The 24309-nt window shown below is 37.0% G+C and overlaps 1 protein-coding gene across 1 annotated transcript; it reads right to left on the bottom strand.

Moving 5' to 3' along the window:
* Positions 1-4961: 4961 nt before the first annotated feature.
* Positions 4962-24221, bottom strand: LOC140135540 (uncharacterized). The gene is made up of 5 exons (XM_072157078.1): positions 23797-24221; positions 21727-21835; positions 19297-19410; positions 14725-14803; positions 4962-5186 (listed from the first exon to the last, which is right to left on the bottom strand). The coding sequence occupies exons 1-5, from the start codon at positions 24045-24047 to the stop codon at positions 5095-5097; spliced, it is 645 nt and encodes a 214-aa protein (XP_072013179.1). The 5' UTR covers positions 24048-24221; the 3' UTR covers positions 4962-5094.
* Between the last annotated feature and the right edge of the window lie 88 nt (positions 24222-24309).

Genomic DNA, 24309 nt, shown 5'->3' with positions numbered 1-24309 from the left:
ATGTGCACCAAGTATCAGGCACAGCTGTTCATTCTGATGAAGAAAACCTATACCCAATATGTTGAGTTGAGGCAAACTACTGCTACAGGCCTTGCTCCTGACTTGCCATTTGCTGCCGCTCATCAACCCTTGAAAGAGTGGGGTCAAGCCTTTTCCATCCCGAAGCAGACTTCTGGTTTAAGTCTTCGTTCTGCCAGCATGTCAACAAGATTCTCCTTTATAACCGTTTTCATATGCACCTTCATAACCATTATAAGAGATAATGGAGCCTGTCGTTGACGCAGATGACGTGGCACACTCTGGGATTCGATGATTTTTTGCATATGGAGGTGTACATATTGGTTTGTGACAGTGATAACACAATCTTCTGTGAAGAAGCACGACGTATAGCGACATCGATGCAAGTTCCATCTAACAGCATGTAGGAAAGATTTCAATGTTGGAACAACAGAGTCTGAAAACATCTGTTTTTTATTAAGAATATCCCTTCACAGAATCTTGACTGCTTGCGCCAAATAAGAAGATTTTCTAAAGTTCTTCTTGTCTCCAGACTCCCAACAATAGAAGCACCTTGTTTCAGAAGAGTCCTTATTTGCAGTTGTTGTCCATTGGGATTCACAAACCATACCAGAGCTCATTCGCCTGATATCACTGGTAGATAAACAAGCAAAGTAGATTTAAACTGTCATTCAACACAAATATATTGAGATATTTACCTCAATAGTTCGATGTGTACAACACACATCTTCATCAGGAGGGATCTGATGATGAACTGATGGAGTTGAATGTCCTGCTCTCGACCTTTGATGTCCTTTCTGTTGATCGGATTAGGGCATTATATAATGAAGGAAGCTCATTCAGCTTGTTTTCACCGGGCTGTTTTGGTATGTAGTCCTCTCAGCCTTTCTCCTTGCTTGCCAGATTCACCTTCTGTTGGTTGACAGCGCTTCTGCAGTTTTTTTTTGTCATACGGTATGCTTAGTTTTCCTTGGCCGTATCTACTACTGCACTGCTCGGGCTCGCACCACCACCACAACCCGGAATATCATCAACTAGTGCAAATGTCATACTCACAGATATCCGATATATATTTCAGCAGTTCTGTGTAACAAGCTTCTATTTTTTTAGGTTGCCCACATAATTTTACAGATGATGCTGGATCCTTAATTGGTTCATCTCTGACCAACTGAGAATTAAAACAAATTCCAGTCATATGTATCCATACTGGTCATTTTAAATCAAATAACGCTTACTACTATCAATAGAGTGGACTAAAAATTCAAAAAACCAAACATGCATTATAAAGTGTGTCCCCAATGGTGCTAAAAATTAAGGTATATTAAAACATAACTTTGATGTCCATCCTTTGATGTACCAAGGAATTCACATTTAGAAACCCTTGTACCTTTTTCAAATTACCTCCTATCACTTAAACAGTGCCAGAAGTGAGTTTCCCAGCCAAAATTAGTACAAATTGATATGTCACTTAAGTTTGTAGCTCAAATGGTTCAAAAGTTGTAAAAACGCCAATTTTAAAGATGGCGGACAGCGGCCATCTTGGATTTGAGGGTCAAAATGGCTATGGATTCCCAAAACAATCCCAAAAATGAATTTCTTACCCTAAATTAAGCCAATTTCAAATGTTTACACATGTCTATAAGTGAAATGGTCCAAAAGGTAGAGAATACCATATGTTGGGTACTAATTAGCATAATTTATGCTAATTAGGGGGTTTTATGCATAGATACAGAGTGTCTCTTTGGATGAATCTTTTCCTCTTACCCCAAGGAACATTCATACCAAGTGGGACCTTTGTTCTAAAAAATGCAGCGTTCACCCTATTTTCACCCCTTAACAAGTCTACTATAATGTTTAATTTGGTAAAATTGATCGAGATGTGGCATGTCATTATGTTGATGTATTGGGGATGTTTGTATACAAATGAATACAATGTTCATAAATCTTCCACTTCAAAGTACACAGCCTAACAGCCTAAATAAATAAATACTTCCACACGTACACATACATACGCATAAATAAATAAATAAATAAATAAATAAATAAACTAGAGATAATTTGCGCTCACAGAGCGCAGACAATCGCAAGGCATGTAACCTTTTAATGGCCGTTTGACCTGACCTTTGACCTTAATGTTTCCCGGGTCACGAGGTTTGTTGTCACCGAAATTAGGCCCCCATACCCCTTACAGACAATGAAATTACGGTATAAGATTTGACCCCAGATAACCTTTGACCTGACCCTGCAAAGTGTTCCAACATATTCCCCCTGGTCAATAAGTTTGTCACCGAGTTTGAGCCTCGTACCCCTAGCTTACAGATGTCCAAAAAATGCATTTCTAAAATTTGACCTTTGACCTGACCCCTACAAAATGTTCCCTGGTCATGAGATTTGTCACTGAGTTTGAGCCCCATATCCCTTACAGATGTCCAGAAAAGGAAATTGTAAGATTTGACCCAAGATAACCTTTGACCTGACCCCTGCAAAGTGTTCCAAAATATTCCCCTGGTCATTAAGTTTGTTGTCACAGAGTTTGAGTCCCGTACCCATTACAGATGTACAGAAAATGCATTTCTTAAATTTGACCTCTGCATGACCTTTGACCTGACCCCTGTAAAATGTTCCCCTGGTCATGAGATTTGTTGTCACTGAGTTTGAGCCCCATACCCCTTACGGATGTTGAGATAATGCAATTGTAAGATTTTACCCCCTTAATGACCTTTGACCCCAATTCCTTGTACAACTTTTAGACACTGGCGATGCAGGTATGCAAGTGACGACATTGTGTTATGTAATTTGTGGAAGAAGAAGCATTTTTAGTGAAAATCACATTTTGATCATAATGACCTTTGGATGACCTTTGACCCCGAGTTGGTCATGTAACATTTGTGCCCCCACCCAATGGTCCTTGTGACCAAATATGGTCACATTGGCTTAAAGCATATGGCTACGATGGCTCGTTAAAAGTTTGACAGAAGAAAGAAAGAAAGAAGAAGAACTGACCAAAAACAGAACACTCGCAAATTGGAAATTTGCGATTGTAATAAATCAACTGATAATCTTGTTTTTTTCTGAATAAGTGAACGATATCAGATAAACAAAGTTTGTGTGAGAATGACGCCAATGGTTCAGTAATTCAATAAGATAAACTTAGATTTTCTCCAATAAACTCAGTTTGCTCAGATAAATTTTGTTTAGCACGCCAAGTGTTGAATAATAGTTACTAATTAGATAACTAAGTTTTATCAGTTTATGTGAGAAAAACTAAGTTTATCGAATTACTGAACATTTGGCTTGCCATAAACGGGTCGTAGCTTGACCTTTATTTGGACAATTAGTGAAGTACTTTGGAACTCTTACGGAGATAAATAGAGCAGAACTAAATCAACAATTGAGACGTCGGAATTTGGATAATATAAAATTAGTACAAAGCCGTCATATTAATTTCCACATACATGTAGTGCGTACGATTGATTGAAGGAGCGTTTTGGGGGTTACGGTTCGCTATCTCTAAGGTTCGCTATCTCTAAGGTTCGTTATCACTAATTACGAAAAAGGTTCGCTATACCTAAGGTTCGATATCACTAATTTTGAAAAAGGTTCGGTATTTCTAAGGTTCGATATCACTAATTTTATATAAGGTTCGCTATCTCTAATTTTAAATAAGGTCCGCTATCACTAATTTATTGAAGGTTCGCTATCTCTAAGGTTCGCTATCACTAATTTAAAATAAGGTCCGCTATCTCTAATTTTAACAATCCCGGTATCCCTAAGGTTCGCTATCTCTAATTTTAAATAAGGTCCGCTATCTATAAGGTTCGCTATCTCTAAGGTTCGCTATCTCTAAGGTTCGCTATCACTAATTTCAAATAAGGTTCGCTATCTCTAATTTTAAATAAGGTTCGCTATCTCTAATTTTAAATAAGGTTCGCTATCTCTAATTTCAAATAAGGTTCGCTATAGCGGTCCTTATTTAAAATTAGAGATAGCGGACCTTATTTGAAATTAGAGATAGTGGACCTTATTTAAGATTAGTGATAACGAACCTTAGGTATAGCGAACCTTAATCGAAATTAGTGATAACGAACCTTAGAGATAGCGAACCTTAATTAATTAGGGATAGCGAACCTGAAACAAAATTAGTGATAGCGAACCTTAGGTATAGCGGACCTTTATTGGAATTAGTGATAACGAACCTTAGAGATAGCGAACCTTCAATAAATTAGTGATAGCGGACCTTATTCAAAATTAGTGATAGCGAACCTTATTTTAAATTAGTGATAGCGAACCTTATTTATAATTAGTGATATCGAACCTTAGAACTAGCGAACCTTATTCTAAATTAGTGATATCGAACCTTAGAAGTAGCGGAACTTTTTTTAGGTATAGCGAACCATTTTCTCTATTAGAGATAGCGGAATTCTGATCTCCATAAACTTTACACGTTAGTGATAGCGAACCTTAGAGATAGCGAACCTTAGAGATAGCGGACCTTAGAGATAGCGGGATGTCACCGTTTTGGGAACCTTACATTATACAGGCCTTTTTTGTTCCTATGACCAGAGGAAAAATATAGCACGACTCTCTAGGATAATTGGTGAAAAAGATACAGAGTTAAGTGCAAAAGTACAATAAGTGACTATATCTCATTAACCAGTGATCCTACAGAACTGCGACAACTGTTTGATATATCACACGACTGCCCACGGCTTTTTAGGATCATTGGTTAATGTTAAGTATGCATGTCCTTAATGGTACACCGTAGTAACCTCAAACACCCCTATACCTAAATGGTATTCTATTAATCGTAGAGTCTAAAATGTGTATAACGAATCAGCAGTAAGAGAAATGTCGATATCAATTTGCCCATGACTATTTATTATATTCACATTTATTAATTGTTTTGATGAAAGTGTCATTAGTATTAAAATGAAGGTAAATATAATTTAAATAAAACAGGCTTTTCTTCAATTCTCCACGTTCCGTTCGGTTCAGAAGTAAACACAATAAGAACAATTCGTTGTATATGTAAGCACTTTATCAGTCATTTTGTAGACACTACTCTGGTCTCTGATTTTAATACACTTCACAATCAGCTGTTGTGTATTGAGTACAGATTTTATCGCACGTCTTCTCTGAAAAGTTAGGTTCCTTGTTCAACCCGCTACCTGTATATGAAACAATAAAAGGGTTAAATGTAATGGTTAAGTATTACGATTTTGAAACAATATAATAATTATTATAAACAAATTCAAAGTATAGACCTCTGGCAAGGCAACCGTTACTTAAAGTTTCACGGAATACCCTCACTTACGATCATTGGGTAAACCGATCATCAGACGGATAGTTTGTCATGATTTCAAATTTACAGAAATGTTTATACGAGTATATACATTCTGTGGTGTCAAAATCATGACGAACCAAGCCAACCAGAACAGTCTCTACTCCAAAAGTAGTCGAGAGTGCTCAACCACTAAAAATAGTGGGGGCGTATTATAACAAGTTTACTTTACAAGTGACTAACTTTGGAATTTTAAAGTTCTCAAACCCATTACAGGTGAGCAATAGAAACAAATTCAAAGTATGACCTCTTTTTGAAGGCAACCGTTGGTTCTTGAAGTTTCACAGAATATATACTATAAACATTTCTGTAAATTTGAAATCATGACAAACTATCCGTCTGATGATCGGTTTACCGAATGATCGTAATGAGGGTATTCGTGAAATTTACAGTAAATGTTTTGCCAGAGGTATACTTTGAATTTGTTTCATTTCACCTGTAATGGGTTTGAGCACTCTAAAATTCCAAAGTTAGACTTGTAAACCAAACTTGTTATAATACGCCCCCACTATTTTTAGTCTGAGCACTCGACTACTTTTGGAAGAGACTGTGGAGTTTGGTGCGTCATGATTTTGACACCACAGAATGTATATAGTATAAACATTTCTGTAAATTTGAAATCATGACAAACTATCCGTCTGATGATCGGTTTACCCAATGATCGTAAGTGAGGGTATTCCGTGAAACTTTAAGTAACGGTTGCCTTGCCAGAGGTCTATACTTTGAATTTGTTTCTATTGCTCACCTGTAATGGGTTTGAGCACTCTAAAATTCCAAAGTTAGTCACTTGTAAAGTATGATAAATTCACTTCGTTACGTGTTTAGAAGGGAATTGTTATCTCTTCGTAAGTGTGAGATCGATCAGTTAGTGTTATGCAAATGGGGTAGTGATGCGAGAAGTTTTTGTGTTGGGGTAATTTGGATGTATCAGTCATTCGCGGTCACCACGCCACACGATTCATTTTTTTTTTCATTTCATTTCATTCATTCGGTTCTCCATACATTTCCCGTTTGAATTTTGATATAACATTTTCAATATTTCTTCAATGGAAGAAGATAGCTCTATTTCGGACCAAGGCAGTGCTGGTATCCCACTTCCCCCAACTGGGAACTTGGATATTAATCAGATATCGGCTATTCTTGATACCAAACTATCCTAATTAAAGAGGGAGATCACGGAAGAGTCGGCTTTCCAATTGACTTCCGTTGTGAAAAAAGCTAGGCTGAATCCTGTACAGTTTAAGAAACAGGGGCGCCAGCATCAGTATCAGCACAATGAACAAGGGAAGGAGAAACTAGAAGAGGCAACTATAAGCATCGATGCAGGCAAATTTCAAAAGGCTAAAGAAGTTTTGGCAGAAGGTATAAACAATACCAATGTCTTCAAAGATCGGGCGGAAGCACGGGCCAGCAATGGCAGGGAGGAAATAAAGCATAGTGATAAGATAAGTACATGTATTTTTGACGAGTTTGAAATCGAAAAGAATTATGAGTATGAAGCGAAATTAAATTCCGAATTCTCTGGAGTTGCAGGCCGTTTGCGCCGCTGTAAACAATACTGGTTCGATCATTTTAATCCTCCATTGTTTGTCATTGATATCCTTAATAAGGGTTATGTAATTCCATTCACAAGTCTCCCGCCACCAGTGTATCTCAAGAATAATCGATCAAGTTTGGATCATCCGGATTTCGTCATCGAGGCCATTTCAAAGTTGTTAGAGGCAGGTAGTATTAAAGAGCACGATTCACCCCCTTTCGTTGTAAACCCCCTCACAGTTTCTGAGGGCAAAAAACTCAGATTGGTTTTGGACTTGAGACACGTAAACCAATATACATTCGTGTCCAAATTCAAGTATGAAGGTATCTCTACTTTGGCTGACATGTTTTCTAAAGATTTTATTTTTTCACCTTTGATCTTGAAAGCGGGTACCATCATATTGATATTTTGAGCCCCACCAAAAGTTTTTGGGTTTTAGTTGGATGTATGGCAATCGTGTCCGTTATTATACGTTTTCCGTTCTCCCGTTCGGGTTAAACACAGCTAGTCATTGTTTCACGAAAACGCTCCGACCTTTGGTTACAAGATGGCGTTCCATGGGGCATTGTTCTATTTTATATATTGACGACGGCATCTCAGGTCACGCCGACAAGATTACAGCTCTTGCGGCAAGCCATATCGTGCAAAAAGACCTAGCTTTATCTGGTCTTAAAGTAAGTGTGTCAAAAAGTGATTTTGTACCTAAACAATCAGGTGTATGGTTGGGTTTATTGATCGATACCATCTCTATGCAGTTCAGTTTGCCCGGTAACAAGTTGGCAAAAACACAAAATGCCATTGCCGATTGTCTGAATAAGCGTTCACAATTTATTCCCGTTCGAGACATTGCCCGTATCGCAGGTTTTATTATCTCTGCATCCGACGCTATCGGTCGTTTGACAAGATTGTTTTCTAGACATTTGTACAGATTGATCGAAACTCGCAATTCATGGTCAAGTAAGGTTTTTCTTTCTGAAGGTGCTATCAGAGAATTACAATTTTGGTACAAAAATATAGCACGCGTGAATGGTCAGCCTATAAAACCCATTTTTTGTGCAACAGCCGCAGTGTATTCCGACGCAAGTGATTCGGGTTTTGGGGGGTTTTCAGTTCAGCTGGTCGATTCAGTGTGTTCGGGATTATGGTCCGAGGCCGAAAGTCGTGAAAGTTCAACAAGTCGTGAACTCAGAGCCATTTTGTATGTACTCCGATCATTAGGACCAAAACTATCGGGTAAAAAGTTGAAGTGGTTTACCGATAGCCAGAACGCTTGTCGTATTATTTCCGTGGGTAGTACAAACCCCAATTTACACGATTTAAGTATCAATGTGTTCAATTGTTGTCTAGAGTTTGACATCATTATTGAGCCTGAATGGCTCCCGCGTGATCTCAATACACGAGCAGACGAGTTAAGTAGGATCATTGATCCGGATGATTGGTCTTTGAATCGCAGTGTTTTCGCATTTTTGGACAATCAATTTGGTCCACACACCATTGATAGATTTGCATCATATTACAACGCGCAAATCCCTCGTTTCAATTCAAGATATTGGAATCCTGGTTGTGTAGCGGCTGACTGTTTTACGCAGAATTGGGTTCACGAGAACAATTGGGTCTGTCCTCCCGTTTCTATGATTTTGAATGCAGTGAAGCACATGATGAAATGCAAAGCATATGGAACTGTTATAGTTCCAGAATGGCCATCTGCACCATTTTGGCCCGTCCTTTCACCAAAATTGGGTTCTTTGAAGAAATATTTGGTGACTCACGTGATTTTGCCAAATTTGCAAGATTTGTGTAAGCCAGGTCGAGGGCAGTGCATTGCTTACAAAAAAGGAAAGCGTTTATTTGAAAACGCTTTGCCGTTCAACTTGATTGCCATGAGGTTCGATTTCAGAAAAGCATAAAAATAATAATATTATTGTATCTAAGTGAAAACGCGCACATGCATCCGAGTTGTTGGTAATCCATGAGTGATTTTGTATTGTTTGTAGTCCTTGAATAATCCATGAGTGATTTTGTATTGTTTGCAGTCCTTGCGAGTCCATGAGAGACTTAATATCAATGACATGAATTAATTTGATAAACGATGTAATAAAGAGTTGTTGCAATCCATGATGGATTTTTTACATAGTCCATGAGAGATTATTTGATCCAGTCTATGAAAGACTATGCAGTAATCAAAATATTTTTTGACAGTTCACCAGTCCTTGATTATATAATCATCATTATCAATTTATATTGAGAGAAAGAGCATGTAAATCGTATCCATGAGTGATTTTGTATTGTTCGCAGTCCTTGAGAGACTAAAGAATCAGTCCATGAGAGACTTATCAATGACATGAATTAATTTGATAAACGATGTAATAAAGAGCTGTTGCAATCCATGATGGATTTTTTACATAGTCCATGAGAGATTATTTGATCCAGTCTATGAAAGACTATGCAGTAATCGAAATGTTTTTTGACAGTTCACCAGTCCTTGATTATATAATCATCATTATCAATTTATATTGAGAGAAAGAGCATGTAAATCGTAATTTAATGTCAGCTTTATAGTCCACGAGCGACAGAAGATAAATAAACCAATTTCATGAGGAGTATGTAATTTATATGTCAATGATATCAAGTTTTTGACTTAATTAAGATGTTTTGTCAATTCTTCGCATATGATCCTGATCATGTATTTTGAATCAAAAAACATTTGTACCAGAATTTGTCAATTCTTTCATATTTTGCAATAAGATGTTACCGCAGTTTCTATTGCAATATTTCGTTTTTACTCACGGCCACCTCATTTAATTTTTCAGATGTACTGGACAGTGGAGTTTGGAGCGAGTTTTCATCCGATACTAACATTAGCAACAACGAATATCTCTCTGGTTTAGTTTCGTCTCTTCAAGACACTGCATTGGCTTCAAAAGCCGGGTCTACTACGGACAAATATCGCGGAGGCTGGAAGCGGTGGAAGTCTTTCGCACTTCAGTTTAATCTGCAAGTTTTTCCCGTCAAAGCTACTGAGTTAGCTCTATATATTGAGCATTTAAAGGCTTCGGCATCTTCTGTAGCTCCAATTGATACGGCTGTTTACAGCATAAGGTGGGCACACAATTTGGCAGGTGTACCATCTTCCACAGATGATAATTTTGTTAAATTGATCGTAGAAGGAAGTAGGCGTCAGCTTGCAAAATGTAAATCACCTAAAGAGCCTATATCTTCTGAGGTTCTAGCAAAATTGGTAGCCGATAAAGGCGATTCGAATGCCTCATTGTTTGATCTTCGTTTACTATTTATATGTCTCGTGTCTTTTGCCGGCATGCTAAGATGTGAAGAGATTATATCTTTACGTGTACGTGATATTAAATTATTATCCAATCATATGTCTATATTTATACCAAAGAGGAAAAATGACCAATTAAGGCAAGGGCATTCAGTTTATATCGCCAGATCAGGCAATCCTACTTGCCCAGTTGCTATGGCGGAGCGTTTCATCGAAATGTTGGGAATCGCAGATAAGTCGTCACATCCGGTAGTTTGCGGATTTCGTCGTTCAAAACGTCAAGGTTTGAAACCCACAACAAAAGCGATTTCATATACTACTGCGAGAGAGTTGATCTTAGCTGGTTTATCCCCTTACGTCAGTGATCCTACCACTCTGGGTACTCATAGTTTAAGAGCAGGGGGCGCAACCGAAGCCGCCTCTACGGGTTCGGTAAACGAAAGATGTATTACTAGGCAAGGAGGATGGAAATCTTCGATATCCAAGGACATGTACATTAAGGACTCAATGTCAAGTAAATTATCTGTGTCACGTGCGATGAAGCTTTAAGTGTCATATTTCATGATCGTTAAATTTTAGGCGTAAATTGGCTTATTTTTGGTAAATCTATCCCGTTTTAACACCCTTTCCGAACTTTTTGCTCGCGAGATAGCTTGCGTGTGGCCGCACCTATACCATGATTAAAACATGTGTAACTTTAATGAACAAAACAAGAATTATTTAGATTGGTGTGTTTTATTGGTTTTCGGGTGGGTATGTATGCATTCGGGGCTAAGATGAGATTGATAAATTCACTTCGTCACGTGTTTAGAAGGGAATTGTTATCTCTTCGTAAGTGTGAGATCGATCAGTTAGTGTTATGCAAATGGGGTAGTGATGCGAGAAGTTTTTGTGTTGGGGTAATTTGGATGTATCAGTCATTCGCGGTCACCACGCCACACGATTCATTTTTTTCCCGGGGTCCTATATATATACATGTATATCATGCAGTTCATAATTTGTAATAATTAGATTAGGAGATATATTTTGCTCTTGTTCGCTCGTTATTGTCAAAAATATTGATTTTTCTAAATTAGTGATTGACCTTGGAGCATTCCAAAAAAAATTTTGTCGTTCTGTTACCGCTTGGTCGCCATCGGGGGCCGGATAGGAATTTCCAGAGTATTTTCCCTGATTTGTTCAGGTTTTCTCTCTGTTTTCGCCTATCCCAAGGTCGTTTGAGATTTGCCATTGGTTTCATTGCATGTATTATGATGCCATTATCATTCGCATCTTTTGATGATTGCAAATCTGTATATTTCATTCCACCAATTTCGGCTATTGTTCTTTTCAATCATTTTTCTCGTTCCTATACTTCTAAGTATACATTTGTCAAAAGGACACTCTTGGATCACGAAGTCAGCCATTTATTGATTTCCAATGTTTATGTGATAAAGTTATTATCTAGTCTCAGATTAAGGTCATTATCTTCATGATAAACTCGTGGTTAATATAACCTGTTTCGTGTTTTATGTCCTTGGACAGTTCCACTTCAGTGTCAGTTGATATGCGTTGAATCGCAGTTATTCGATCACGAAATGATCAAAAACCATGACGGTTTTCGTTTGAATATGAATCAGCAGTGGAAAGTGGAAAGTATTTAATATTTTGAATATCCAAAATTCACGATTTGTTTAATTTATTTATTAATTTTTTAATATGCGCACTTGCAGCAATTATGTCAGGCAAAAGGATTTGTTAAAGTGAGTCAATGATAATGCATAATGTCAACGTTAATAATAAGAATAATGTTAATTATAATAATTATAATAATAATAATAATTGTATTGTATTGTATTGTATATTGTATATTAGATATTATATGATGTAGAGCGCGAGATAGCTTGCGTGTGTGGCCGCACCTATACCATGATTAAAACATGTGTAACTTTAATGAACAAAACAAGAATTATTTAGATTGGTGTGTTTTATTGGTTTTCGGGTGGGTATGTATGCATTCGGGGCTAAGATGAGATAACTTGTTATAATAATTATTATATGTGTACTGTCGCAGCTGTATCCGTTTGTATACAATGCGCATGCGCCATGTCGCTCAGCGACGCAGCTCAGCGACGCAGCTCAGCGTGAAAGTATGAAGCAACGTTTGTTACGAACGAACGAACGAACGAACGAACGAACGAACGAACGAACGAACGAACGAACGAACGAACGAACTGAAGGACAAGGTTAATGCATGAGATGCTGTTCGCACCTAAAAATGTTCGTTCATTTTCAACGGTAGCTTAATTTTTGCTATAAGATATTTTGATTTAACTGACTAAGAATGAGAAGAATCGATAAGAAGTTTTGTTTTCGCGTCTGGCCCCAAGGGGCCAGATGCATTTAGTGTCGGGATTAAATCCCCAGGGAGTTCCAGTGACACATTCTAGAAGTTATCTGTTATAACTCAGCTGAAGATGTGATCATTGATACTGAGACAGAGACGGCAGCAGAGATGGGATTTGACCAACCAGCCTTTTATGACTCTTTAGGGTAAGGCGGCTTATGGTGTCATAAATTTAGTAGGAAGAATTGTGGCCATAATAGGTTCATAGGTCAACGCTAGAAAGTACAATATAATAAATCAGAAGATATACATACAGCTTCAAAATTACATGAACATAGTCGTGTGTTGCCATAATATTAATGTATTACATTATATTGCTGTAATTTTTGTAATAATGTTCCTCCAAACTTAATGATATCCCGGGAATGATATGAAATAGTATAATTTGAAACTATTTTTTGTTCTCTAAAATCCAACGCTAATTATATTACACAAATTGTCAAGCACGCTGGTAAAGTAATGCACTTCATTTCACAAAGTGAAGTTGACATACTGAGACAGAGAAAGCAGAGATGGGTTTTGACCAGCCTAGATTTAATTAATTAATTATAAATTAATTAATAATTAATTAATTAATTAATTAATTAATAAATTAATAAATTAATAAATTAATAAATTAATAAATTAATAAATTAATAAATAAATAAATAAAATAATTAATTAATTTTGTGACAAGGATTGGTTAAATATATTAACCCTTAATAAATGGAGACAGAAAGAGTTTAATAAATAAATAAATTTAATAAATAAATAAATAGATTTAATTAATCAATTAATTAATTCATTCATTAATTCATTAATTCATTAATTCATTAATTCATTAATTCATTAATTCATTAATTCATTAATTCATTAATTCATTAATTCATTAATAATTCATTAATTAATTAATTCCATCCGAGATCAAAGGTTATCAATCAGAAGTCATCCGGGGTCAAAGGTCATATGGAGGTCAACAGGGTGAAACAGTACCACTATCATGCCGCAACTAGGATTATACCATTTTGTGCCAGGGTTGCATTATAATATTAACCTTTTTAAAGAAGAAAGAGTAGTCAGTTAAATAAATAATTAATTAATCAATGTCATCAACAGAGGTCATTCGGGGTCAGGTTATATGGGGTCAACGAGATGAAACAGTGTCGCTATCATCGTGCTGCTACTTGAGTACATATGTCCAATACCATCAACAATAAAAAGTAATAATTCTCAAAAAATTATTCAAATACCACCAACTATATTCATTTTTATATTTATGTCGATTAATAAAAAGTCATGAGAATATACTAGTACTTGGATCCTGATTCGTCAAGTCTGTTTCCAAGACCACAACGCATCCAATCTTTTCTCTGGACCAGACGCATCCCTTTTTAAAGGGATTTTTATTATTACCTTCTATGGTGTTATATCGTAGACATGACAGATAGTTAAGTCCAAGTGTTATCGTATAGCTATCACAGCCGTTTTCACCAAACGTTTGGCAAACAATTGCCGATCACAAACGTTTGGCAAACATTTTCGCAAACTCCCGTAAACGTTTGGCAAACGTTTGTGATCGCTAAATATTTCTAGGGTTGACAGCTTCCACAAAATGAGCATAATATCGCCAAAGCACTAGGCCTATAGAAGATACAGTCCATTAATCATGACAAAATTCAATAGAATACAAAAGATACCGTGGAGGAAATATTTATTTTTGAAGACCAAAGCAAGGAGCCACCTTTTTGTTCATATTGTGAGGGCTGGTCATTGTGAGTAACGGCTTTCTGGTTCTGAACCTCAATTCCTCCAACGTTTGGCGAAAGCGGCTATGAATAGCAGATGATGGTGGATGCGATATCGCTATTTTGACGTCGCCATTGGATTAACACATAATCATGAAATCTTCACAAACAATTCTAAATTTGTTATGTGGTGTCAAAGCAAAATGATCTTACTCTAAAACCGTTGGGGTTCTGCAAAGTACCCCACTGCAAGTATGTTAATTGTCCATTTATAATCGCTAACCGTGTATTGTGAATGGGGCTGTCAGCCCTGTATCTTCGCCAGCCTCGTACGTCCGTGTTGCGTGTCCTATGCCGCCTGATGAATAGCGTGCGACGGAATTCACTGCCTAGCTACTCAAAAACACAATTAATTAGTTAGAATTAAATCAATCTTACCGTCGATGAGATTGAACATATTGCAGTAGTTGGTTCCATAATCTAACACGGCATACGGAACGGTGGAGTAAGAGTAAGACTGAAATATGGAACATAACATAAGAATCACAAATCAACAAAGAAAAGCGTGATTGTTAGATGTGGTTTCATAAATGCCAATGCATACTAAATAATACTCCGGTCAAACATGTGTCACCGCCCCGATATCAACGTGGCAGTAATCCCCAGGTGGGGTGTGTGGACCGGGGTGTGTTGGGGAGCAGTGGTTAGAGCGGGGCTGTGCAGGGTGTCCGGTGGGGTGTATTCGACACCAACAGTGTTATCTATACGAGCTGTACACGACTTGAACCGGGCTGCACACGACTTGAACCGGACCCAACGACTCGATTTGAAGTTCTATTTGAACTTGTAATTGTCACAACTTTAGTGTAAGGTACATATGTTAGGGATTTTGCAGTCACCAAAAACAATATAATTATAGTATTCTTAAGGGGGTACTACACCCATTGGATTTTTTTGCGGGTTTTCTGCATTTTGTGGAGAAATGAGAAAAAAAAATTGGTCAAAGTGGTATGCAAAATGAAGGGCAAATCTTCTCGTTCTATTGGTGGCATCGGTATCAATGTAGCTTACATGCTTTTAAAGGTAGAAGCTCGGAAGAGGTACATAGACCTCGATTCACAAAATCGAGTTTCTTTAGAATTTCAGAATTGATACCGTTAATCCAATCACTCACACTTGTTAAGCATTTGTGACAGACGCTAATTTTATAAAAAATATTTTTTGGGGGAAATTAATTAATTATGCACAGCTTTGAAAACATTAATATGCATCAATTTCATGTTATCAATGAAATTAAACTTATTTCCCCCTTTTAGTTGACAATGATATGCAAAATTTGTGTTCGCAAGGCAGCATATTTGTTTCAGGTTTGATAAGGTTGAAATTAAAGAACAGTAAATGCCTTGGTTTTCAGTATTAGGTGAATTTTTGCTCAGTTTTCTGAGGAAATACGGGAAGCTTACAAAACATGATTTATAATGCATTTGTAATGTGAATCGGTATGTTCACAATGATAACAGCTAAATGGGACACCCTACTAGTTCACGTGTATTAACAGTTTCGTCACTTACCTGTACCGCATGCTGAAATCATTCCACTTTAAGAAAATCCATTATAAATCCAGTATAAATCCATGAAACTCACTGTATTCGCTTGCCGAAAGACTTCTGCATACATTTTTGTAGAGACGCCATGATTTGGTTTTTCTAGCGGTGGGCGATTCGATACCATTTTGGTATCGGTCAATTTCCGATACAATACTTTTATTTTTATGGAACGTAGGCCTATTGAAAACAAAAATAATTATTCGAAAATTGAAAACAAATATTAAATAAAAAATCTTTCATTCTCTATTAGCGACTTCAGGTAGCGAATAAATTGTGTGTGGTAGGCCTATAGGGACCGTCGACCGTTCACAAACACTTGCTGGGGGGCAAAAAAAAATCATCACAAAAAATTTTCGGGGCCCCCTTTAGCCTACAGACCTCCTATCATTCACATTTAAAAGTGTATAGAAACTAGTTTACGCTAGGAATCCTCATTTCATACAATTTTTAACAATGTTTCACACACCCGAAGTTTTCGTGTTCTTGAGCATTGTAAAGTTGCAATGTTCGAATCCAATCAAAGTAGGCCTAATTGCAAATCTTTTACAAAATATTTTACAAACACCACGGTTATATGTTATGAAAGATTTGAAACTATAATAGCCAATGTATTGGTTTTGTTTAATGTTTACAATTAATTTCAACACAAAAATTGTGTTAATAATGTTTTAAACTTAAATTGTCAACAGAAAGAGTCAGCTGATCATCAGGTTTTATGTCTTCTTTTAACATGAGTGGAAACAAAGGAACCCGAAGAATGTGCAAAGTTATTGACTTCGGCTAGCATCTTAAATTTAAACTCTGAGTCAAAAATAAGCTTTGTTTCATTAATTAAAAAGAAAGTTGTAAAGTTGTTGTATCTTGTTGGTAAAGTGAAGTTTGCTACTGGTTTTATTATTACCTGTGTTGCGATTCGAAATCCCACAAAGAGTAAGTAAGTTCGTTATTAAATGTGGTAGGCCTCAGTACCCCCCTCCAATCCCCAACATAGGCCTACACATGGACTCAATTAAGGCGCGGATTCAGGTGGCTGACGCCCCCCCCCCCCAAATAAATAAATAAAGAGAAGAGAAGGGGAAGAAAGGAGAAAAGAGAAGAGAAAATGGAGGAAAGGAGGAGAGAAACTAAATTGCACGTAATTGAGTAGGCCCATGTGTAAATAACCGCACAGTCGCCGTCGGGACGATTGGAAGTAGGTCCTATAGAGGCCTGCGACTAGGCATTGCTTGAAGGCGGGTCCTCGTCCTAAAAGCACGTGAAAATTACTGCGGGTCCGCCGATATGCAGGGCCCCTCACATTTTGCCACCAAAGTCAAAAATTAAGACGGACTCCATAACGACTTCATCGATTTATGCATGCTTTAGTAATTGCCAATCTCAAGTTTTGCAAATTGATTTCGGGCCCTTTTTCTGTTTAAAGCAATTGATTCAAATAGTAGTGTAAAAACAATGCACCGAATGGCTTCAATTCGACCTTCATTTTGCAAATTTGTCAAACTTCTCAGGGGGAACATCCCCTCAGACTTCTTGCGTAGTGGATAAACATATGATCATTTTCGCTCTTCTTCCAACATTTGCAAATTTAAGCCCAATTTGTGGTATAGGCTTACAGGGAAAACTTGTCCAAGGAAGGTTTCATGGACCATCATTTTACAAATTTGCGGCTTTTTCAAACTAAAATTTTACACACTAGTACCAAAATGGTCCACCAAATCACTTCAATTTAGTCTTCATTTTACCCTCCTCTGCGTAATCGATATACAAGTGGCCATTTTCGCTTCTGCTTTCGCCGATTTATGTTTAAAACAATTTATAGGCCTACGATAATAGGGAATTCGAAACTTGTCCACGAAAGGCTCTCACAAATTTTCGGCCGCCAAACTAAAATTTTACACTAGTATATAGGCCTTGGCATAATAGTGCCAAAATTGTCCACCAAATCGCTTCAATTAGATCTTCATTTTGCACACGTTTTTTTTTTTTTTTTTCTGAGGGGGAACACCTCCCTCAGACAACCCCTGCGTCGCGCAAGTTAGCTCCGCGGCCATTTTTTTTCATTTTGTTTTATTTTTTCTACAAATTCGACCCAAACCCCTGACTGCTCTAGTTCGACAATGGGTACCAAAAGCTGGTATCGCCCATCCCTATGAAGATTGACTACGTACTCTCGCTAAATAAAAAAATCCCTTAAAAAGGGATGAATAAGCGTCCTTATCAACCAATCAACTTTTAAGACAAATAGGTGAAAAACGATGTTTTTTCATAATTTTTTTAATTTCACATGATCCGTGCATATATCGCCTAGCTATAAATGAAAAAATATTTTTTTAGACCAATCAAACCAATATATGGGTGTAGTACGCCCTTAACTAGCTACATGTCTAAAGTGACTTATACAGATTGTAACAAACAAATTTATACAATTTATAAAATAGTATTAGCCAAACATATTGAGTTTTAGTTGGTCGTCAAGGTAATTTCTTAAGCTCTGCTTCATTGGGTCTACAAGCGAGGATATGGCTAATCGTGTATGTAAGGTAGTCATCAAACAGCTTGGGCCACTTTCGTGCCTTTGTCCCGTCTTTATGTAACAAACGTGACTGAATTGGACCATCTGGTCGGTGCTCTTAAAGTGGGTAATTTTAAACAATGCATTTGAAATGGTATTTTTTAATTTATAAATTTGAAATACATATCATATTTGTTTACTAATGTCAATTAAGTGAAAGAAAAACATGCAAAAACTTTGCTTTTGTTCTGAGATCTTTGACGATAAGCATGAGAGTTCTTTTTACGCGGTACGTAACTTGATATGTGCGAACATGTAAAAAAGTGGCCCAACTCGGGCGATTAAGCAAAATTGGGCATAGCGTTTGAACCTGAACTAGGAAAGAAACCAAGTTCAGTTTTCTTTTAGTCCATTAATTACTGATTCTACTGCATATCACATCACATTTACGCCGTGACCTGTTTATTTTTTTTCTGAAAAGTAAAAATGCAATAATTGCTAATCATGAAAGTCGATTTTACACGCTGCAAGCTTGATATGCGCGAACGTGTCAAAAGGCGCCCAATTCGTTTTCTGGACGATTGAGTTACGAGAGTCGTTCAAAATGTTCTACCTCCATCCTCACATCTCTTATATCTTATGTGCCAGGCAGTTGCAATTGCCCACGAGTATACTCTTAAATCTTGTCTACAAAATAAAAGTTAAAATGTAATATTTGGTTGTTAAGATGTGTTGGTTAAAGCGAATAAAGATTCCACTGATTCCACTGCGTATAACATTTTTGCCATCTTTTTTATTGTTTTTCTAAAAAGCGACATTACAACTGTATAATTCTTATTGTTGCAGTCTGTACATTAAATAAATCTTCTGGGTAACCATGGTAACTATACCTACCTTTGAGTAGCATCCATAACGAGTAGGTCTGAAACGGAAACTAAAATTATCCACGTAGAAGCTGACAGGAGTTGTGTGCGTTCCTCGCAATCTTCTTTTACTCTGTGATGTCACCTGTTCGTCACCGTATCAGTGAAGAGAGAAGAGAGAATAACGTAATGAAAATTATGATATTGAAAAAATATGACGACAAAAAAACAAAACAAAACAAAACACAAATATGCCGAAACAAGACGAATTTTAAACTATACGACATAACCGTGACGTATTTGAAACTATCATTATTTTTGTCGATAAATGAAACATGTGTAAAACTTCTGATTTATTTATGATGATGCTGAAACAGAAATTTAATAGAGGACATGGAAAACGCCTTCTGGGCGTATCTCACACTCAATCATTCTTACGACAAACAGTTCGTATTGTTCACCACGTTATGTCACATCATGGAAATAGTAGATTTCCATGGTCACATGTTTAGGGTGGTGCAATAATTATATGTACCCCCGGGGGGGGGGTGAATTCTCAAAATGGTCTGCAAAAATCGCTTGCCGCCCCCTTTGGCCGTGCCAAAAAACCCCTTTCCCCCCCCCTCTCGACGTGCCAAAAACCTTTGCCCCCCCCCCCCCCCCCCTTACACATGCAAGATTTTGGGGAACCCGAATTTGAAACCTTAAATTGTCTTAACATATAATGCGAGCGCAGCGAGCAGGAAATTTTGTATATTTGAACGTGTTCGTAACGTTTTCCTATGCCTTTTAGGGCGTAATATAGAAACGGTGCCCAAAATATCTGTGCCAAAATTGCTTGCCCCCCCCCTTTCGACCTGCCAAAATTGCTTGACCCCCTTTCGACCTGCCAAAAATGCTTGCCCCCCCTTTGGCCTGCCAAAATTCTTTCCCCCTATAATTCACTTCGGGGTACACATAATTATTGCACCACCCCTTAACGGGTTACGCGTACCCGTACCGTAGGAAATTTGCGGGTCCGTGCCTGACGCAAGGACGAGCCTTATTTCAAAAGCAGTCCCAAGGTATTAATTAGCAAGGTGACCGTTGGGCCATTCTGCTATTTTATAATGATGGGCAATCACTTATTACGTAAGAGATATTTAAGGCGACGCGATCTTTTGTTGGTCGAAGCAAACAAATAAACACAAATCGATTTAAGTTGTCTAAATCAATATAAATTATCATTGAAAAATAACACTTTAATGTTTTGCAAAAGTTCATTCTACAAATCATATAGTTGCTTGATTTATTGTTGTTAATGATTTGTTTCAGCCCTCTTTACAACATAACTCAAGAACCACAAGACCTAAAATGTATATCTGTGATATTTGAATTCTTCTACACGCTCGCTATGAAATGATCAATGCAATTTTTGCCAAAGCTCACTACCATTCGCAACATGCTTTGAACTACCAGATTGCAACAGTTTAAAATAGTTGCTAACCTTACATGCCTTAGGGCAATATTGTATTTTCAAAGTCTCAACCAAAACATAAACTTGCACAATCTAATTCAATAAACGGACAAAAATATAGAGCACAAAACAAAAATACACGAATTCGCATTGTAAAAGCCCATAGCTCCAAGGGAAGTTAGGAATGAGAGTTTTCAGCAATAACACACATAATATACTTGGCAAAAGTACAACTGAATTAATATAATGCTTAATCGCTGAGGGACGAGGGATTGGTATTTGACAAATGAGGTATCGTGCTTTTCACAACGCAACAAAAGGCGCGCTACCTCATTAGCTAGAAAGCAATCGCTCGCTCAGCGATGGTGTATCAGCTTACCTCATAGTCTGGTTGCATCAGATACATGTATTAATTAAAATGAAAACACCAAACATTATTATTGAATGCAAACATGGCCGGAGTTGACCTTTTCGGTGTATCTCATAAGCCTTTGCGAGTACACCTGAGATGTCGTCATGACGTTACGCCGTCTTGCAATGCGCAGTAACTATGTTCGCTAGACGATGTGCACACGTGTGCACATCGGCGGGCGTCAAATGACGACATCTCAGGTGAACTCGCAAAGACTTATAGGATTTACCAAAAAGGTCAATAAATGGTTGTGCATTATACAGACTATAGACGAATCCAACGAGCCAAAGTCATGGTCAGAATTTGGTCGGCCATTAGTGGGTCCCCGGCGCACCAAGCTGGTTTTGTGACTGCCCAATTGGGTGGATTAAAGCCGCTTAAAAAATCGATGTTATTGTTTTGTAAATTTTCATCATTCTTTTGTCTACGTGTAACACGGGTGATGGAATGCGGTTTAAAATTCCCGCCAAGAACGCATAGTTCACATTTCATGTGAAATATAGGCCTACTCAGCGGGGACCCAGCCATGGCTACCATTGAGGTGTAGGAATGCGTGAAATTGGATTTGTCTATAGCTCTTTCTGAACAATTACCTTGTACAAGCATTTCTCACCACCACCCTCACAGTTTTCAGGTCCTGTCCATAAGTCAATTTGGTTCACCAAACGGGCAGCGACTTCTGTACAATCAACACCGAACGTCCTGAGAAAATAAATCCGTATATTTTTGTAACTGATATCGTTTTAAATCTCTGTTCAGTTTATTAGTAACGAGTTTTGATTCGCCATGTTCGACATGCACAATAATATCAATGCAATGATAATCATCGTATTGTCCCGACGCATCTCTTTAAGGATAATGCGAAGTACAAAAATATATATTTTGACACCTCTTTTGTCAAAATCGGAGCACTTTGATGTTTTTGACCCCATAGAGCCAAAAACGTAACCTTTGACTTTTCCGGTTATAACTCAAGAACGGCACAGCTCAATTTGAGCAAGTCTCAAATTTGACCCTGTGTAAAGTTCGATGACCTTTTCCAGCCAAAAGCTACTCCCATTCAATTGTTATCAGGTATTTTTGTGTAGCCCATAGGATGTCAACTACCTACATGGTAAAAGTGCAGCTTTGCCCCCCCCCCCCCAGTGGTACCTCCCAACCCCAATTCTAAAAAATCAATTAGCATAAGATATTCTTATAAGTGGAAAAACCTATAGTTTCCCCGGAGTTTCCCACATAAGATATTCTTCTAAATTTAAGATTCAGAAGAACTCCAAAAAACTCAAAAGGTTTTATCAAACTTGTGTATGAGAAATAATATCAGAATTTTAATTTTCTTCAATATATGTATTTTATGCTATGAAATCTTTGTAATGAAAGCTTTTCAGAATGTGACTTATCAGTTGAAAAATAAAATTAGCAAGTCATATACATATGTGTGGAACGTAAAATTCTATGTGTAAATAAAGGTAATGTTATACGATCCACTCCACATTAAGGGAACTGGAATGAGCGTTTTGAGCGTTTCGACAGCATTTTTTGTGGGACCTGAGAGCACATCAGATCTATCGAATTGCATTCTGAATACGAAGAATGTCTTTCTGATTTCAAATAATTTTCATTTTTGAAATTCACGATATAATACAAATTTTATGACAAATTATTAAAATTTGATATTTTTCACATTTTGATATATAACAGTCCTCGAAGTAAATTATATAAATCTAATGATATATTCTTAAAGTGTATGTAGCTGGGAGGAAAAGTAGACGATCAATTGAAAATGTTGACCTTTCATATTGAAGATATGGATTTTTTCCTTCAATACATGTACGAAAGGTCAACATTTTTAATTGATCCTCGGCTTTTCATCCCACCTACATACACTTTAGGTAGAAATCATCAGATTTATAAAGTTTACTTCGAGTACTGTTAAATATCAAAAATATCAATTTTTAATGGTTTGCCATAAAATGTGTATTACATTGTGAATTTCAAAAAATCAAAATTATTTGATATCAGAAGGCCATTCTTCGTATTCAGAATGCAATTCGATATGTCTAATGTGCTCTATTGTCTAATAAATACTGTCCAAACGTTCATACCCCACCCCTTAATTAATTAAAAGTTACAATCTGTTGAATAAAAGAGGTGTATTTCTTGTTTAATAACACTTTTTAGCTGAAATTCATTCAATTGCAATTCATTCTTCATCATCAAAAATGAATCCAATTCAATTCTTCATTACAAGTCCGGCATGCCCAAGCCATAAGGCCTAAAAATATATTGATTGTTTGATTGGCGTAATCCAACCGTCCCTAAAATAGGCCCGACTCTTAATTTTTTTTTAATTAAAAAAATTTTTAAAAAAGAAGAAAAAAGTTCCAAGGCCTTTATCAAATGCAATTTATAGTTTTAAAAATTAAAAAAATCCCTACCTACTTTAATTTTTTTATGTCACGCCAATGAAACAATATTTTTTCCAATTTTTATTCCAATTCAATTCCAGTGCATTGAAATGAAAATCGCCCAAAATTAATTTCAATTATATTAAATTTCAATGCATTGAATTAAAATTAGATACGGGTTGTTTTGCTACCAATGAACTTTCGGTGACATAGGTATAAAAATATACATGTATGCATACCAGATTCAGTACCTACCATTCTACTCGGCAGGAAGCATGCAATGGATACGGAAACAGGTCAACAGAGTTAATAGTAGAATTTTTGTCATCACATTGGTCCTGGTTCGCACCTATCTCGTTGTCTTGGTCAAATTCTATGTAGTTCTCATGCTTGTCGTTAAGATCTTGCAAAATTGCGTTGTCTAATAAGTTGAGATTTCCTTGTGGCATTGCATGGCAAAATGCAATGCATGCAAATATGCAAAGAACTGGTATTGGACTTGTCATTGTCACCGTCGCTAAAAACGATAATAAGTACCGTAGACTAAACCTGGTTCATGCGAGTACAATCACTGACAATTCTGATTATAACCTATCCACGGAAATAATTATCTAACATTTATTTGACGTTCCTGTGTTTTGTAAGCAATGTATAAAGTACATGCGTCAATCTTGCATGCATGCATGCTTTACAATTAACAGTGCAGTACGTGCGGTACATTAAGGTTCATTGAACCCGGTATAACATTATACAAAGGCCCGGAACAAA

This window comes from Amphiura filiformis, chromosome 16 (assembly GCF_039555335.1).
Source record: "Amphiura filiformis chromosome 16, Afil_fr2py, whole genome shotgun sequence".
NCBI lineage: Eukaryota > Metazoa > Echinodermata > Ophiuroidea > Amphilepidida > Amphiuridae > Amphiura > Amphiura filiformis.
Note: the sequence above shows the minus strand (reverse complement) of the source record. Positions and strands in the feature narration are given on the sequence as shown.

What these genes read in the sequence shown, in the direction of transcription:
- LOC140135540 (XM_072157078.1), bottom strand. Translation starts at nt 24,047, where the DNA reads ATGACAAGTCCAATACCAGTTCTTTGCATATTTGCATGCATTGCATTT. An exon ending in GCTTCCTGCCGAGTAGAATG is followed by an intron (nt 21,836 to 23,796) that starts GTAGGTACTGAA and finishes TTATTTTCTCAG; the next exon opens with GACGTTCGGTGTTGATTGTA. An exon ending in GTTATGGATGCTACTCAAAG is followed by an intron (nt 14,804 to 19,296) that starts GTAGGTATAGTT and finishes TCCATATTTCAG; the next exon opens with TCTTACTCTTACTCCACCGT.